This window comes from Paramormyrops kingsleyae, chromosome 25 (genome assembly GCF_048594095.1).
Source record: "Paramormyrops kingsleyae isolate MSU_618 chromosome 25, PKINGS_0.4, whole genome shotgun sequence".
In the NCBI taxonomy this organism is placed as follows: Eukaryota; Metazoa; Chordata; class Actinopteri; order Osteoglossiformes; family Mormyridae; genus Paramormyrops; species Paramormyrops kingsleyae.
In genome coordinates this window covers 32,255,931-32,273,416 of record NC_132821.1, presented here as the reverse complement: position 1 = coordinate 32,273,416, position 17,486 = coordinate 32,255,931, and the positions used below count along the sequence as shown (strand labels likewise).

Below are 17,486 nucleotides of genomic sequence, written 5' to 3'. Positions count from 1 at the left end.
GAGACAGTACTTCTTTTCAGACTATTGTACTTCGGACCTTTGAACCATACAACAAGCGCTCTTTTGATTGCGGCACATGCAGTAAAAACACCGACTTCTGCTAACTTGCTTATCGAGCTACAATTAGTACCTGTGCAATATAACTTTGAGGAAGTGTCCTACAAAATCAGCTTGGTAAATAACAAAACACACGTCGACAAAATATTATTGTTGTTCAAATAACAAAGCACACGTCAACAAAATATTCCTGATGGAATATTGTTGGATTTAATTGATCTGTACTGCATTTTGTTAAAATGACATCGTGTTCCTCGACAAATGTACAATTGTTTTAATTGGCCAAAGAGACGAAAGCCGTATCAACTTGCAAGTGTTTTGCGTAGAACCAGAAACAAAATTTGTCTGATTAAAAAAAGTCTAAAGAGATTAACTGGATCAGTTCCCAGCCAATTCAATTAATAGAGATTGATCTCAGCCTTCTGTCTCCCCTGGGAAGCGGCTTCTCCGGGTCCACTAGCACTTTATGTATTTTTTAATGAATAAATCATGAAATGTCTAGTGAGGAAGAAAATGCTGACGACCAGTTGAGCATTTAGAGATTAATATGGTGTATCTAAATCCATATCAGCAGCTGTTTAAACAACTGAAGTGATACTATACACAGAACTCACACACACATTTTTATTAATTCTGTTAGTATCAGAATACTTTTAACTGGCATCTTAGTTGCGCCAGACCATAATACCTGCTCTGTGCAGCTTTCCGGAAAAGGAAGTGTCGAAAGAATAACAGACCGATATATATACTGTGCTTCATTCATATTTCTCTTAACGACATGCAAACAGGTCGATTTTAAGATTAACAAAAACTCAAAAGATTGACAAATAAGCATACGAATAAGAAATACAGAAAGCTAATAATAATAATAATGGCTTACACTTTCTTATGAGCCGCCTGGTTCAACAATAAACACACTAAATCAATCCATCAATTCTCCCCCGGCAGAACTTTTGTAGGCTACTTACAATTAGCCTGTAATTACCTCACTGTAAACATTGCACTACAACCGTAACTTTGCACAACCTGAACCATTTCATGAACCGTTTGCACTATATGTATAGGCTATATACATATAATGCAAACGGTTCATGAAATGTTTCTCATATTGTATATTTTTACTGTTTTTATAGTATTATTTTGTATCATTTCACGGAAATAGTGCTGAAATGGAGAAGTTGCACATTGAATATGTGTCCAATGACAATAAAGGAATCCAATTCAAGTCTTAGCGAACTGAATCAACACGGTGGCATTAAGGTAATTAAGTGCCGCTGCCGAGAACCGCTGGCCCAACGCCACGTGGGCGGCTCTCCCTGACGCTCGGCCACCCTTATGGGCGGGACCTGGTGACGCCGCCCCAGCCGTGTGGGCGGGACCTGGTGACGCTCGCCCAACCATGTGGGCGGGTCCAAGTGACGCTCGCCCAGCCATGTGGGCGGGTCCTGGTGACGCTCGCCCAACCATGTGGGCGGGACCGCAGCAACGCTGTTGCTGAGGCTTCAAGATGGCGGAAGCCCTGACAACTCAAGAAGTGCTGGTAAGACATAACGCTGGATCTTGGTATTTCTTTTTCTGTCTTTAACGTTCGATACTTGGCTTCTTGTCTTTGCTGTTTCCTTTTCCTTCCGTTGCACTGATTGCTTTCCCCGTTGGGTCGTTTCTTGATGCCCTGGCGCCGAGGAATGCTGCTTTTTGGGGACGGGGCCCGTGCTTTTGGCTTCCCCTCCGTATCTACTGGATCTGACAGACCGTGTAACTGCCTGCCGAGTCCGAGATTGCTGCGTGTCGGGCGGCTGCTTTATGCATATATTTACGCTGCAGTTCTGCAGGATGGTTTCCTGATTCCCGATTACTGCTGGGGCAGGAGGTTCGGGAGCCCAGGAGAGATTCGGTGGCCTAAAGTCGGTATTTTACTGTTGCTCTGCTGCGAGGTGGCGGTGGGCAGCGTTAATAGCGGACTTTCAGGCGCGTTTAACTGTCTAAACTGTCTGTAACGGATCGTGATTCCCGACAGCCAGACGGCTCATAACGATGGCTGTGTATCTGCCATTTATTAAAAACATTGCAATTTCCGATGTCTTAATAATAGACAAGATAGTGCATCCCAGTACCTATAGACTCATCATCTATACTATTCTTAATCGTAATTTTTATAATTATAGACATTTTACATCTTGATTTTTTTTTTCCTCTTCTTGAAATTTGTGCATCTGAAGCCCTGCATTTTTGGATTTGAGCAGCTAATTAAAAGACTCGTGCAAACGAAAAGCCCGCTTTAGTTTTTGAGGGATGGGAGTGCAAATCAACCATCCTGACATCTCAGCGAGATGCCTTATCGGAAGCCATAAGCCGGCTGCAATTGATCGAAAACATGAACGCGTCTTGTTACTATTTCCTTCAGTCATGCCGGCTTTTAAAATGACCGTCCATTGCCATCATTAATCCTGGGGCGGTATTTCGTTTCCGACACGTTGCATTCAAACGCAAGCTCTGCTTTCTCTCTCATTTTTCCCTTACCTTCTTTCATCATCTGCTTTTATCTGCGAACCATCCATTTGCTGTAGAGTGCAAACCTCACACAGACCCACTGCATGGCAAGGTCGGTCATTACACCAGGCTAAAATAGACTTGCAGAAGCTGGATCGCTCACGTCAGTTATAGGGCCCATCTTGACAAGAGGACCTTAACCTTGGTGTGCATTCATTTATTCAATAATAACCCCCCTGATTCCAAATTTCTTTTGAAGCCTGTAACTCTAGACCCCCCCCCCCCCCAACCAGTCCCCCCCCACCAAGTCTCGATTTACATGTGGAGTGTAAATGCATTTCAGTGCTTGTCTTGTAAATGTCTGTGGACAAAAATGGAATACAGAAACCCAACCAGTCCAACACATCCAGCTCCTTCACAGGAACCACTCAGGAAGTCTACCTCCTCTTTTTGTGGTTGTGGTGTGAAATTTTGGTCTGCTTTAAAGGGATTTGGTTTCCTCTCTACAGACTCCTCTCTGCATCCTAAAGAAGCGAGCTTTTGCAGGAGAATGAATTCACGAAACTTAGAAAATATAAACGTCTTGGTCAGATAAGATGCTCCATCTGCAGTTTTCCATTGACTGTATTGGTGAAAAGCAACATCAGTCCTGCTGCAGTCTCAGTGGGACTGCCAGACTTTGAGGGATCATTCTAGCACATTCTTTGTCTTTAACTCTGTCTAGTGTTGCTTTTTTCCCCCTCAAGTTATTGTTTTGCTGTAAGGTGAATCGTAAGTTCAGCCTTTAATCTTCTGCTGCATGGAGTTTCTCAGCTTACTGGTAACCGTCTCCATTATTTACCCTCATGCTGAAAAGCTTCTCTGGAGATGTGAGGGCCGCTAATTTGTGTCCTGACACGGTTCGCAGTGTGGCTGGTGTTACCCAGTACTGGGCAGTGCTGGGTTTATGTTTGGTGTCCTCGGCCCGTTTTCCATGGGGGGGGGGCTTCTTCTGCTGTAGTCTCCCCCGGGATCAACGCCGGCTAGTGTGGTTCCCTGCACTGCTGCCCTGTTTGGCAACGATTTATATTCTAAGAATATTCTTGGTGGCGTTGCATTCTTGCCGCGTTTTGACAAATGATTTAATGGGGGGGGGGGATGCTATACTCAGTACTGTAATTCCTCCTGTGCCTTTCCCCTTTCCTCTGCCCCAAGCGCTTCCATAACTTGTATCTTGGATCTATTTTGAAAGCCTTGTGGTTAAATTTGGTGACTTTTTTTTTTTTTTCTCTTCCTCATGTAGTATCCATCCTGAAAGCAGGTTCTCCAATCCTTTTAATGCCCCAAGATCACGTCCAGGGGGACATTCTCGGACATTCTGCCAGTTTTTATATTATAAGCTTTGAATTAAATAAAAAAAATTAAAATTGCCTCTTCGCTGTCTTTGTATTGCCAAGAGTCATTTCCTACCCACCACTCTAAAGTGGTAATCTATTTTGTAGTCAGGTGATCCAGATTTTAGTTTTTGAGATCCTAGTGGTGCTTTTTACAGCCCCTGTGATTTTTTTTTGGACTTAAATCCTGCACCTGTGTAGACAGGGTAACGTGATTGAATTCCTGAATCTGGAACAGTCAGGTTCCTTTCTGCGTGCGCCCACGTGCAGTGGAGACCAGCAAGCTGTGCCGCCCAGCCGACGAGATGTCACTGTAGGGTGGTAAGAGGACGAGAGTATCTGGATCGCAAGCGTGCGAGCCGCGTTTGTCCAGCGTGACATCCGGAGGACCCCTTGTTTGCGTTTGTGCTTTTTCACTGGAGTCCGTCTGCTGATATCCTTTCCTCGTACATCCAGAATATATTCCTGCTTCCTGGTATAACAGCTTTTTATTAAATCGCAAATAATTGAACTCCGTAGGGATGCCGTATTCGGCACCGAGGGCAGCGTGTGGCTCACTGGGTTTAGACACTGCCTGTGCCTGGAAGCTCATTGGTTCAAATCTTGTGGTCACCAGAGTGGCGAGTGCCTTGAGTAAGGCCCCTAACCCCTATTGCTTCAGCAACTGTCTCAGCCAGCCTTCTTAAAGAAAAAGTGCACGTTGTTCTGGTTAAATGTCTGTTAAAGCAATAAAATGAAAATGAAATGAATGTTGTTGAAATGGATCTTCCTTTTCTTTTCATTCTTAGGTTGGGTGTGTAAGCCTTTTGTCATTCATTCGATATGTGTTGTGCTATTTATTTCACAATTATTATTGTTTTATTACTTTTACTACGTCATGATATCTGCCCTTCTTCATGGCCTCTAGGCCCTGCAGGCTTTTGAGAAGATGTGGTGTTTTTGGGTGTCCACTGTTTAATAATTCCATGCTTTAACTTCATCCAGAAACACTTTAGTAATTTATTAATACCTTCATGTAGGTCTAAATATGGGAATAAAGTCATTTGTAACCACTGCCTTTGTTTTCACTCTTCGTTTGATGTTATGTTTGTTTCACATGAAACATGGACAATTTGAAGGTTTTGGACACTTTGATCGGTATTTGAATTTGGGTTTATTCACGTATCAACAAACACAAGGTTGTCGACTAAATATGCAGTTAAACCCCGAATGAGACCCGGTCACAGACTTTGGAAAGCCATCAGGGGCCTCTACTACGAAGTGGGATTACTGGCTTATCGGGGTAACTTGTCGGATTTAAGGTACCACAGTTTAAATGGACTTCATATTCCTTCACTTACATTTCACCCAGACTACCTTAAATCCGACAAGTTACCCCGGTAAGCCGGTAACCCCGCTTTGTAGTACAGGCCCCTGAGCTTAAGTAGTCTCAAGAACCACAGCTAGTTCACTAACTGTTATCTTTGGTCTCATGTGGTGCGTTGCTGCGTGTGGTTCTTGTCCGGCAGGTTGTGGAGGAGTTCCTGAGGGAGCTTCGGAACCAGGAACAGCACACTCAGGTTCTGGTCTCCCAGAGTACCGCTGTTAAGTTCCTGATGGCCCGCAAATTTGACGTCTCCAGAGCCATCGAACTCTTCCAGGCATACAAGGTAAGATGGCAGCTTCGGTCGTCTCCTTCGGGCAGTTCTCCTGGATTATACGGGTCCTGGTCCCATTTCTTCTCCTTTTAACATTTTCCATGGCTAACTGTTAACGTTTAACTCCAAATGTTGAAGACTGGCTTCTTGTCATAGCCTGTTTTTAATTATTTGATTGATTGTACTTGATGAACTCTGGAATTTGTTGCTGGAAATAGACTATTGCCAGGCATTTTGGGATTTTCCAGAAATGCCTCATTCATATGGTTTTAAACACTAAAGGCGTTGCACAACTTCCTGTAATTTTCATATACTGGGTGCCAGTACATAGTCGTGTTATGTTGCATGAAAGAATAGAAAATAATTTCTTCTTGACTTAATACAAACGTTCTCAATTTTTGCTTCAGAAGGTTCCTGGCAGCCACACCCACAGTTCTATTCTGTGATGTTTTGACATACATGCCTCTATAATCCGTAACTTATAATCTGTAACTCTAGCCTTAGTAAGGGTTTTTTTTCCCAAGCATTTTCATATTTTTTGTGCCAGAAGAATCATGACGACACATTGTCCATCTTGCTCGTCTCATTATCGTCAATTATTAAAAACAGGGTTTTAGATTTTAAGGTCACAGTGTATACTGGTTTGTTCAGCATCTTAGATGTAAATTGACCCCTTTTCCTTAATTGCACTGTTGCATCAATGAATTCTAAGTACTCCACTCCTAGTAAATGTAATTAATCATCAGCATACATAGGCAAATTATTATAGAACTTAATTTGAATTAAATTCTTTAGCTTAATTTTTCATTGGCTAAGAAATCTATTCATTATTTCATTGATCGTGTGTGACTACATTCTACCTGGATATACATATTTTTAGAAGCATTTTTGTTTTAGCAATATAATTTGCTTCGGATCTATTCCCGCCACTTTTACAGATATCTGTTTAATTTGATGAAAACTGGCTAACTGCTTTGCTTGTTCGTGTAGGTGAAATCCTTCGATTCAGATGAATAGGGCCGCCCTTGACTGCAGACGTATCTGCAGACACGTCGCTAATTATTGTCTCGGTTGAGCTTTTCGTTCTGAAATGTTAAGTAGGGTCTGCTTGACTGAAACCCAGTGAAGCCCAGGGTCTGGGAGACGCCCCCCTTCCCGCACATGGCTCAACCAATCCCGTGTTAGCAGCTCTGTCGGTAACAGGATAAACGCCTGGAGTCAGTGAAAAGCAAGGATCTTCTTTGGAAGCTTCTGTGACTTTCATGACAGTGACAAAAAAAACCAAAACAATGATGACAGTTAAAATCTAAACGCATAATTTCAGAATTGAATTTCAAGGACGAGTACGAACAGGATGAATTCACCATTTGAAATGCAAAAAGGGAGGAAAAACAGAGGAGAATACATTCTATGAACAAGCTCAATCATGTATGATGTTTAAAAAAAAGCCTTTGGGATGTATTGTCTCTTGCATGGTTGCTGTGCATCTAACTAAAACCAATTAAAATCTGCTGTTTTGAAAACAGCAATAAATGTTGCATGAGATTAAAACTAGATTTAGTTGAATCTTCACTAATCTCGAAAGTAACTATTAAAATATGGTAATAAATATGCATTTTAAAAATAAACTCTTAAGTTTAGTATCTTGAGTAGAGGATATGAGAGTCTGGACATCCAGATAGTCCTTTGGGTTACTCTTAGCCAAAAGTGTTTATTTTTAATAATAGTGTCACTATTTCAACAAGAGCACAGCAGACCACAAGCATATAACATTCTTGATGTTAGCCTGATAGCTACAAGAATGTTTAGGTGTCGCACCCGACCCTTGGCTTTTGGGCCCCATTGAACCTGAACTCTCCAAAATAAACGCTTTACGGGGGGGGGGGTTGTGCTTCACAACTTTGCAGAACATTCTCCTGAAATTCCGTCATTGACAACACCGCCGTTCACAAACAGTTGAACGGGGTCACAGCAGCGGCAATGTGGAAATCGCTCCCCCCGGAATAGATGTTGAGCAAAGCCAATGCGTTGGCAGTTCAGCCTGCATCCGACGTGGAAAAGCATGAGGTCCCTGTCTTGTTCAGACTTGGCATGCCGGAAAAACATAAGCGAGCTGTTCTGTCTATCGTCTCATCTGGGCGATGCTTCCCTGATTACTTTCCATCTGTGGAGAAGCTTCTAGAGTCCCTTTTGTTCCCGTTGGTAACCCCGTGCGACCACCCGTGGCTTCAGAATTTGAATGCGAGGCGACCGGCCGATAGGGTGACGCGGGGAAATGGAAGACTTCCTGTCCGAGCGACGAGCACGTCGGCTGGAGCTCTATCAGGATGACCTTTTACTTCAGATCTCATCTGGCCATATTTACCGACCGTTAAGCACGATCCGATGAGAGAAATGCAGTTGGAAATTAGCACGCAAAACTTTTGTGTAATTCCTTGATGATTCATATTGAGAGCTGCCAAGACCTTCTTGGTGGGGTCAAGAACTGAACCACAGACTTTGACAAACTGTGCTCCTTGAGTTTCGCTTTTACGGTGATGTCTCTCGCCATCAGAACACCCGGATAAAGGAGGGCATCTATAACATCAACCCTGACGAGGAACCTCTTCGGTCAGAGTTGCTAAATGGGAAGTTCACAGTCCTGGTAAGTGCGTCCTTTTTATCGGTGCATGTTGTGTTCACCTGCAAGCATGCATCCCATGAACCTTCTCGGCACATTATACACTCTGGATGTGAGTAACTGAGGCAGTAATCTTGCCTCGTAGGGACCATCTGCTGGTTCACAATCTGGGGTTCAGGCTCCGCCCACTTGCTACCCTAGTCTCAGCAATGACCCGCTTAACCTAGTGTGTGTGCGGTTCTCCCGCAGCCCGGCCGAGACGCTAAGGGCGCGGCGCTCGCCTTGTTCACGGCCCGTCTTCACAGACCCGACAGCACGTCCCACAAGGCCGTGCTGCAAGCCATCATCTACCAGCTGGACAAGGCCATCGAGAGGTAACGATATGGCGGCATGACGCCTGTTAAAATGGATAAAATCCATACATGGGAAAACCATGTCTCTTAAAGGCACATGCACCTTATAATCGGCTCATTGCACAGCATACGAGCGCGAACACGCTAAATGCTCTCATCACATGGGCGTATTTTATGAAATCCGCAGCGGAGTGGAACAGCCGTTCCCAGTTAACCGTGTTGTACAGGCAAGTCGTCGCACAGCACTTTGTGAATAATTGCCTCCTGTAGCTGTCAGGCGCCCTAATTTCCCCGCGATTTATCTTGCTGCTTGTGCCGTGTTGGCCAGTGGGTCTGCAGGCACCGCACAGCTGTGCTCGCGGTTTTTTCTCCTTTCGCTTTCAGCATCCAGACGCAGCGGGACGGCCTTGTGTTCATCTACGACATGACCAACTCCACGTACGGCAACTTCGACTATGAGCTGTGTGTGAAAATACTCAACCTGCTCAAGGTGTGAACCTCGTAGGCCCCTCGTAGCTCATCTCCAGTGTTTGTTAGCTTTTATTCCTTATTTCTCCTGGAAGCTCCTCGCTTGTATAAATGCGTATTAATTATGAAATACTAGCAGTTTTGCACATTTTTGTGCTCCTAGTCAGGAAGATATCGATGTTTAGAATGGAATCCATGTAGTGTTCCTTTGACGGGTCACTGTACACCTTCTAGACGTCCTGAAAACCCAACTTGACATATCCTTACGCTACGATTTTGCCGCTGAGATGTCACTTCGGTGTAATCTGGTCGACTGGAGTGTATAGCCTCCGTTCAACAACCTCTGACTGGAGGCTTCCGCTCATGTCAGGAGGTTCCCTTCCTGTAGGGCGTAATTACTGTGCAAGGGCCCTAAAAGGCCAGGTGGGAACTTCACCAGGAAGTTCCTGTTCCAGGAAGGGCACAGAAGCCTTATAGATAAATCTGTCGTACTTAAAACGTTTAGAGCTAATGCCTTGAAAATTGTCAATGCAGCCTTTAGACACCTTGAGTTATGATTTGCTAGGGAGGTCATTTCATATATAAGAATCTCATGCGATGTTCACAAATAAACTAGAGGGCTCTGACTCACTTTTTGAGCCGCAAGCTTGTATTCTGATGAGTATTGTTTTATGCCAGGTCCTTACCTTTCTGATGAGCAGTGTACCAAAATGATCTTTGACAGCAGGCCTGCTCCTCCGTTAGAAGGTAGATCTGGTGGCTACGGCCCGGCCGCGATGCCGCTGCGCGACGGAATGTGACGGATCTGACGCCTTACTGTTCTGTCCTGTTTGTCCTCATTGGCCAGGGCGCATTTCCTGCACGCCTCAAGTATGTGTTCATCGTGTCGTCACCGCTGTGGTTCCGGGCGCCTTTCGCTGTGCTCCGCCTCTTTGTCCGGGAGAAGCTGAGGGAAAGGGTACCGTCTGACTGTTACTCATTATTTCTGTCTCATCCTATCCGCCTTCATATCTCACTCTCCCTCTGTTCTGTGGCCGTCTGTGTTTTGGTGCCGTCTTTGTTGGATAGATGCATCCGTCCAGTGTTAAATCAACTCGTTAAGTGAATCTTTCTGTTTTCTAGCCTTTTTCTGTAAATTTAGTGGATTTCTTTTGGATTTTATTTTAATTTTAATTTTTTTGCATTATCACCGTAATTCTTCAACCAGATGATGCCATTGTTCTCTCCATATCATTCTCCCTCTGCTATGTCTCTTTGCACCAAGACTGGGTAAGAACCAGCTGATACGGCTTTACTGTTTCACACTGTAGTGGTAGAGAAGTGTGTCTTTGCTTCTGCTGTGCACACGACTGTCACTTTCACCATAGAAACCACTGTGGGGGGGGGGGGGGGGTGTTTATGAGACAAATGAGATCATACTTGTTCCCCAAGTTTCCCCCAGGAGGGACAGTCAGATCTTAGCAGGATCAAGTTTTTGAGATAAAAGCTTCCTGCATTTTTAAAATTGCTTTTCTTTTTTTCAATTTTTTTGTCCTATGTCGGAAAGATCTGTGGAAGTTTAGTTCTCCTATTGCGAGCTGGGTGTGAGATTTCTGTTTTGTGAGTGTTAGGTTTCTTGTGTTCTTGGGCTTTCATGACTTCCAGGATTGTGTGTGTCTGTGTGTGTCTGCCGGCGGCTGGCAGTCGAGGTTCTGATCGTGTTTTCTGCGGTGCCCGACCAGGTTTGCACGGTGAAGGCGCACGAGTTGGCTGGCTACATCCCTATGGAGTCTCTGCCGGAGCACCTGGGAGGATCTTCCCAGTACAGCCACATCGCCTGGATCCAGGCCTGCGTCAACTCCGGCCAAGCTGGGCTGGAGAGCGGGGACGGGGACTGCGTGGGGAACCTGCTCCGCTCCTACTCCATGAAGCAGCCCTCTTCCGCGGTCGACCCGACCACCGGGGATGCCCTCAACTCCAATCTGGGGGACGACAACAGCTGCACCACCAATGCCAACGTGCATAATCACTACCACAGGCCAAGCAGGACTAGCCGGTCGCCCGAGTTCCCACGGGGCCACTGCCAGCACTGGAACGGCGCTGCGCTCACTCAGGGGTCAGGGGTCACGGGGGCCGGCGTGGCAGTTTTGGGGGTGGCGGATGGTCGTAGGGAGAAGAGGGACTCCGTCCACGGCAGCCCCAATGCGAACGAGCGAGGTCTCCACCCGCCGCCTCCCCCACAGTCGGACACCCCGCCCGACACGCCGCTGTACCGCAAGTGCGGTGGGGGCTCGGCCGTGACGGATGGGATCGCGGCTTTGGGCCAGCGGGACGAGGATGGCGGGGGCCTGGAGGAGGACGAGGCTGGCCTGGACGTGCCTCCCCTGCCGCAGAAGTCCTCGCGGCCGGCGCCGGCCCAGAACCTGGGCCTGTCGCCCGGACCCGGGCCGGACGCCGAGCAGTCGGTGCACATGCCCGAGAGCGGTGGCATGGACGTCACTCAGCTGGTGCAGTATGTCAAGAAAAAGAAGAAGAAGGGCATCTACCAGGAGTACGAGGAGATCCGCAAGGAGCAGCCATCGGGCTCCTTCGACTACTCTAAGTGAGTCCCCAAGCTGAGCCATGGCAGCACGGGCTGGATCACCTGGGGGTGATTAGGAGGCCGGGGGGGGGATCATTAGCTCTTCGCTTTAGACTGAAGTCCATGTCCGGCCCAGGAATCATTCCTCTATGGTAAGGAAGGTCCAGATCGGCTTTCCTGATCCAAACTGATCTACTGTCCCAACTTTTAGTGTTCTGGGAAATCAGAGCAACACGTTCCCTCTTGGAAGGTGATTGACGGGGTTAGGAACTGTTAGATGGAACCGAAGATCGAGAACATTGGAACTTGCCACCTAGGGTAGACCAAGAGTGTTTATGTATAAGTGTCTGAGAGGTAGTTTTAGAATAGGTTCTTCAGCCCTTTGGAGATGTTCTTGCATCCTTACAGGAATCCTGATAATTTAGTGATGTCGTCATGTTACGTACCGCCCATGTGATCCTACTAGGGACAGTTGTTTCCATCTTGTATAAGGTGGTGTGTTTTTTTTGTGTGTGGTTTGCACTATAAAAAGAACGGAGTTCCAGTTGATCGTCGAGAAACAGGAAGTAACACAGTTACTGTAAACGACTCCTCCTCCGCTGTCTCCGTCAGCCTGGGAACATCAGTGCTATTTTATGACGGGAACCTTGTGTGTGTGTGTGTGTGTTTGTTTGAAAAGTACCTCCTGTTGTTTATTTGGATTGTGGAGGTTCCCTGAAAGGAAACTGCGTGGGTTTTATGTGGAGAAATGGCAGATAACGGGTCCTGACATTGGCGGGGCAGATGCAGGCTTTCTGCATGCAGGATTTAGTGCGGAGAACTCGGTGAGGATTCTGCTTCAGAGATGCTCAGTGTGACCCCCATCACCACCCCCCCCCCCCAAGGACAACAGTATTGATATTCTTACTGCGATTTGAGATCGGTGATTACATAGTGTTCCCTGTGCATCCGATCCCAGGAAACCGTGCAATCAGGTGAAGAACAGGTACAGCGACGTCCTGTGTCTTGATCATTCGAGAGTCAAGCTCTCCCCACTGGATGATGACGACGAGGTATTTGTCACCTTATGGAAAGTAACCTGCTGATTTTTGATTTTGATTTGATTTGTTTTGTTTTTTTTTGGCTATCGATATTAAATGTATGAATCCAAAATGAGCCTGTTTGTAGAATTTTCTGAATTAAAGTTAATGTATATAATTCTCAGACATACACATGCTTTATGCCAGTGGAGTTTGGTTTGAGCTGGAAACAGTTTGTGTAGTACCACAGAATGCCACTAGAGGGCAGTATGGTCTGGGGTAAAAGTCAGATTTTAATGGGACTTTTGGTTCCCGTTCATTTTCTGTGAATTCATTGTCCTCAGGTTTCCCGACTGAACCGGCTTTTGTTTTCTGATCTCGTTCTGCTGCAGACCTCAGATTACATCAACGCAAGTTTTATGGATGGTTACAAGAGGAGCAGTGCTTACATCGCCACTCAGGGTGAGGTGCCGGTGTCCAGTCTGCGTGGGGTGTAAACGTGAGGCCGCGTGCTGCCGGCCTCTTGCACCCGTCGCCATGTCCCAGGGCACCGTCACTGGACGTCTGCTCCTTCCATTTCCAGGAAGCGCAGAATCGCGTGACGCGAGCTATTTTTTGCATCGGCTTGTCCAGCGGCGTCTTCCACGCCGCCTGTTTACCGTCCGACGGGAAGCAGGCGTTGCCGTGTCCCAAACAGGCTGTGTGCGTTCTGTCACGTGACCCAGCCCCCCCCCCCTTCCCGTTACAGGGCCTCTGCCAAAGACGTACGCTGACTTCTGGAGAATGGTGTGGGAACAAATGGTTCTGATCATCGTAATGACGACAAGGTAAAACAACAAGGCTCCTCCAAGAGATTCCCAGCTTTCTGGCCTGCTGTTAGACAGCTAGCAGCACAGGTTATGCTGCTGTATACCATGTGACGTCTGCCCGGTCATTCTCATTGGCCGGCTCTGTCACAGCCTGAAAGCGGCCTAATTCAAAGAATTCAGAAAATTAGATCCCTTTTAAATATTTTTTTTACCCACTGTCTTCATGCTCTATTAGATACAACTTGGCGTGGAGGGATTTTAATGGCAAATGTAACTGAATCTATTATTTTTATTGTCGGCGTATTATTTCTGATTTTCTCTTTATAATTTGAACATAATATTAATCTCATTTTCTGTAAATTAACTGATTAACATTCAGTGTCAGTTTTCATGTTTGCATAAAATCCCGGGCGGAAAAAGGCTTATTTCAGTAAAGAAGATGAGCAGAATGTCCCTTAATGTTGCGTCCATGCGAAATTCCACTTAAATGGGTAATTCTTTCCATTTCCTGTACTCGTGGGGGTTAGCGTAGCCACTGTAAATGCGTAAATAAGCCGTACAACTCTCCCATCCAGGCCGGGACTTGCCTAATTATCCTGGAGATAATGCAGTGAGTTTTAAAATAGTGATGAGTAGATGCCAGTGAGTCACATTATTAATTGTGAATTTGGTAAGACACACATACATGTGTCATTTAGATTGCTAAATTTGCTCTGTAAGTAATGTGCTGTCCTGGTGTGCTAGGTAAATATAGTGTAAATATAAGAATGACCAGATGGGGGCGTTTTGCAGTGAGATAGAGGAATTGCCATGCTTTTGTTGTGGGGTGTTGATTGGCGGGGGCCGTGCTGCTGCCTTCAGAGTGGTGGAGCGTGGCCGGGTGAAGTGCGGTCAGTACTGGCCCCTGGACGTGGGCCGATCTGAGGAGCACGGGCACTTCGTGGTCAGGAACGTCCACATCGAGATGTTCCAGGACTTCAAGCTCTCGCACCTGGAGCTTTGCGACAGCCGGGTGAGCTCAAGGCGTTTGTTTGTTTGTGCCTCGTGGCCAACGACGCTCTGGCACGGCGACCGAAATGTGATTGGATCTCATTGGTCAGCTGGGCATCTCCGTGTGTGAGGGGGCAGGGCCTGTCGTGCTTATGGAGAACTCGGTTAAAAAAATTAAAAACCCAAGTAGTTATGAATCAAACTTGGTTATAAATACATTAATAACATTTTAACTGTTTAACACACTGTTTGATTGTAATCTGTACAGTCGCCAGTCTGTTTTTGATGGAATACAGGCGGGGTATTTATCTTGGCGCTCTCGTAGATGGGGTGTCTGGTCATCAGCATGGCGGGACCCCCACTCTCTGTGCTGAGATACCATTCAGGGCCCCCAGCCTGTAAGGCCTTCTGCCCAGTATGGTGGCTCCCCCAGCCTATAAGACCTTCTGCCCAGTATGGTGGCTCCCCCAGCCTATAAGGCCTTCTGCCCAGTATGGTGGCTCCCCCAGCCTGTAAGGCCTTCTGCCCAGTATGGTGGCTCCCCCAGCCTGTAAGGCCTTCTGCCCAGTATGGTGGCTCCCCCAGCCTGTAAGGCCTTCTGCCCAGTATGGTGGCTCCCCCAGCCTGTAAGGCCTTCTGCCCAGTATGGTGGCTCCCCCAGCCTATAAGGCCTTCTGCCCAGTATGGTGGCTACTAGTGTGATTTGAAATGATATGGCAGCGACTTGGCTAGATGTCGAAGCCCATTTAATGCATATGACACATTTTATATTGTTATACCAAAGTTTTAAACACATTAAGCAAACGTTTTTTATGAGTGAGCTGGAAGTGCTGTCCTCGTAACTATTTTTTTGTGACTCATTTTTTCTCTAATTCCAGTAAAAGGATAACCTGGAATGCAGCTGCATATCTGTATTTTGGGTTTGTTTGTTCTTTACTTGTTTATTTGAAGTGCCACTGGGGGGCGCTAACGTCAGCTCCGTGTCACTCTCCCGGCCCCTAAGACAGGGGAGACCCGGGACGTGGCTCACTACCTGTACATGAGCTGGCCGGACTTCGGCGTCCCAAAGTCTGCCTCCGCCATGCTGGACTTCAGGGGCCAGGTCAAGCAGCACCAGGAGGCAGCATTCCGGGCCATGCGTGCCGACTGGACGGGTGCTCCAGGGGGCCCCCCGGTGGTGGTGCACTGTAGTGCAGGCATTGGAAGGACAGGTAGTAAATTTCCACGGTTTGTCCATGTGGCTGTATTTGTGTGTGTAAGGTTTTTAAGCAAGCCCCCACCCCCCACAGGCACTTTCTGCACGCTGGACATCTGCCTGTCCCGCCTGGAGGACATCGGCACAGTGGACATCAAGCAGACAGTGAGGCGCATGCGCTCACAGCGTGCGTTCAGCATCCAGACCTGGGACCAGTATTACTTCTGTTACATGGCTGTACTGGAGTACGCTCAGCGGCGCCGCCTGCTGGCCCCCGTCGAGTGGTCCGACACCGACCCGGAGACGGACAGCGAGTGAGGGGAACAGGGGGGCCCAAACTGGCCAGAAGGTGGGTCCCAGTGGATGGGGGGGGGGGACAAGTGTCACTCGACAGTAAGAACAACCTGATGGGTTGGTCTGTGTCTCCGAACACCCCTCCCCCCGGTATGTTTTTCAGTTGTAGCATTTTACATTTACTTGCACAAGTGTGACGGACAACTTGATGTGGCCCTTTTTACATCCACTGTTTCTGCTCCTCTTGTCACGTGGGTTTTTTTTTTTGGAGAAACATGAAACTTGAATTTTTTTTATTTTTTTTTTTGAGGAAAATCTGTTGGCGTGAACTGTCTGTTTTTTGTATTTGTTCATATGTAAACTAATCTGAAAGCCAAAGCTGTTGCCTTGAATGCTTGGATGTAATATTGGTCATAATTGTGAAAAGCCCTTGTATATTCTTGTAAGATACATTTATATATTGTGTATAACCACCTTTGACAAAGCCTTGTGTTAATATAAAGTACTTAACAGTAACAAAAATCTATAGTTAACATACTCATGAGAAGTTACTACGCTCTTGTAAACCTGTGTGAGTGGTCGGGTCGCTTCATATCAGTGTATTTTTAGTTTTTTGTTTTTGTCGCTTCTCAGCAAACGTGTGTAAATTGGCCTCAAACGGCTGACTCCAGTGTCTTACACTGCCTCGCTGCAGCGCCCTCTTGTGGACGGCCGCGTCCCGAGGCTCGCCTCACCTCCCTGATCCGTGCCTTGTCCCCCCGCAGCGTAGCACGTCCGGGGCCCGGGGCCCCTGCGACTAACCTGCGATCTCAGGGCTCAGTGTTGCTGGTGTCAAAGTCATTGCTCTCGGTTAATCTCTGGCAATCATTTTACAAACTTTCTTTTTCTGTTTTATACTGTATTTTATCTTGTTTGTCTTTGTAAAACATTGACAGTATTGATAATGAATGTTGGTACGATTCATAAAAAAAAAAAAAAATATTTTACTCGGATAAGCTAAACGGAACAAGTGAAAGAATGAGAAATATTTTTGGAGTTACTTTGTTTCCTGGATAATGTTACCTGCCAATGCATTATGGGAAATGGAGGCCTATAAACCATGATTGTAGTTTCCTGACAATGTAAAATCAACCATGGTGATGTTCTTACTATTATATATTTTTTCCCTCTCAAAGTCCCACTGCTAGCATTGTGAAACAGGCAGTCAAGCCTGACGCTTAAGTGGTCATGGGAGGGGGGCACCATTGGCCACGGTTTAGCCTCCCTATCGCCATGACAACATGGTGCCTCTCCGACCCACACAGGAGGATTGAATGTAAGCCACGGTACAGCCTGCGACATACAGTGGGAGCACAGGAACCGGGAACACCTCTCTTCCCATCGGACCCCCTGTGCTTCCAGAATGTGACGAGTTGCTGTTTGGGAGCTGGAGGTGGTGGTGAATACTGCCCCCCCCCTCCATGTTTAGCATGGTGGGATTTAGGAGTTTTCTGCTTGAGGTCACATGTTTGTTTTTCGAGAATGGCCTTTTTACTGAAGTCTGCGTATAGTGTCACAGTAAAAACATGGATATTCTGAAATGTCTGTGTGTGCGCCTTTGTTTTTCAATTAAACATCTTCG

At 46.5% G+C, this 17,486-nt stretch overlaps 1 protein-coding gene across 1 annotated transcript; it reads left to right on the top strand.

Annotated features, from left to right (window-relative positions):
* The first annotated feature begins 1,477 nt into the window (after window positions 1–1,477).
* LOC111844214 (tyrosine-protein phosphatase non-receptor type 9-like) lies at window positions 1,478–17,445 on the top strand. The gene is made up of 13 exons (XM_023812492.2): window positions 1,478–1,597; window positions 5,429–5,569; window positions 8,112–8,201; window positions 8,427–8,551; window positions 8,915–9,020; window positions 9,846–9,956; window positions 10,720–11,579; window positions 12,517–12,610; window positions 12,970–13,039; window positions 13,326–13,404; window positions 14,248–14,398; window positions 15,380–15,587; window positions 15,666–17,445. The coding sequence occupies exons 1-13, from the start codon at window positions 1,565–1,567 to the stop codon at window positions 15,887–15,889; spliced, it is 2,292 nt and encodes a 763-aa protein (XP_023668260.2). The 5' UTR covers window positions 1,478–1,564; the 3' UTR covers window positions 15,890–17,445.
* The last annotated feature ends 41 nt before the right edge of the window (window positions 17,446–17,486 follow it).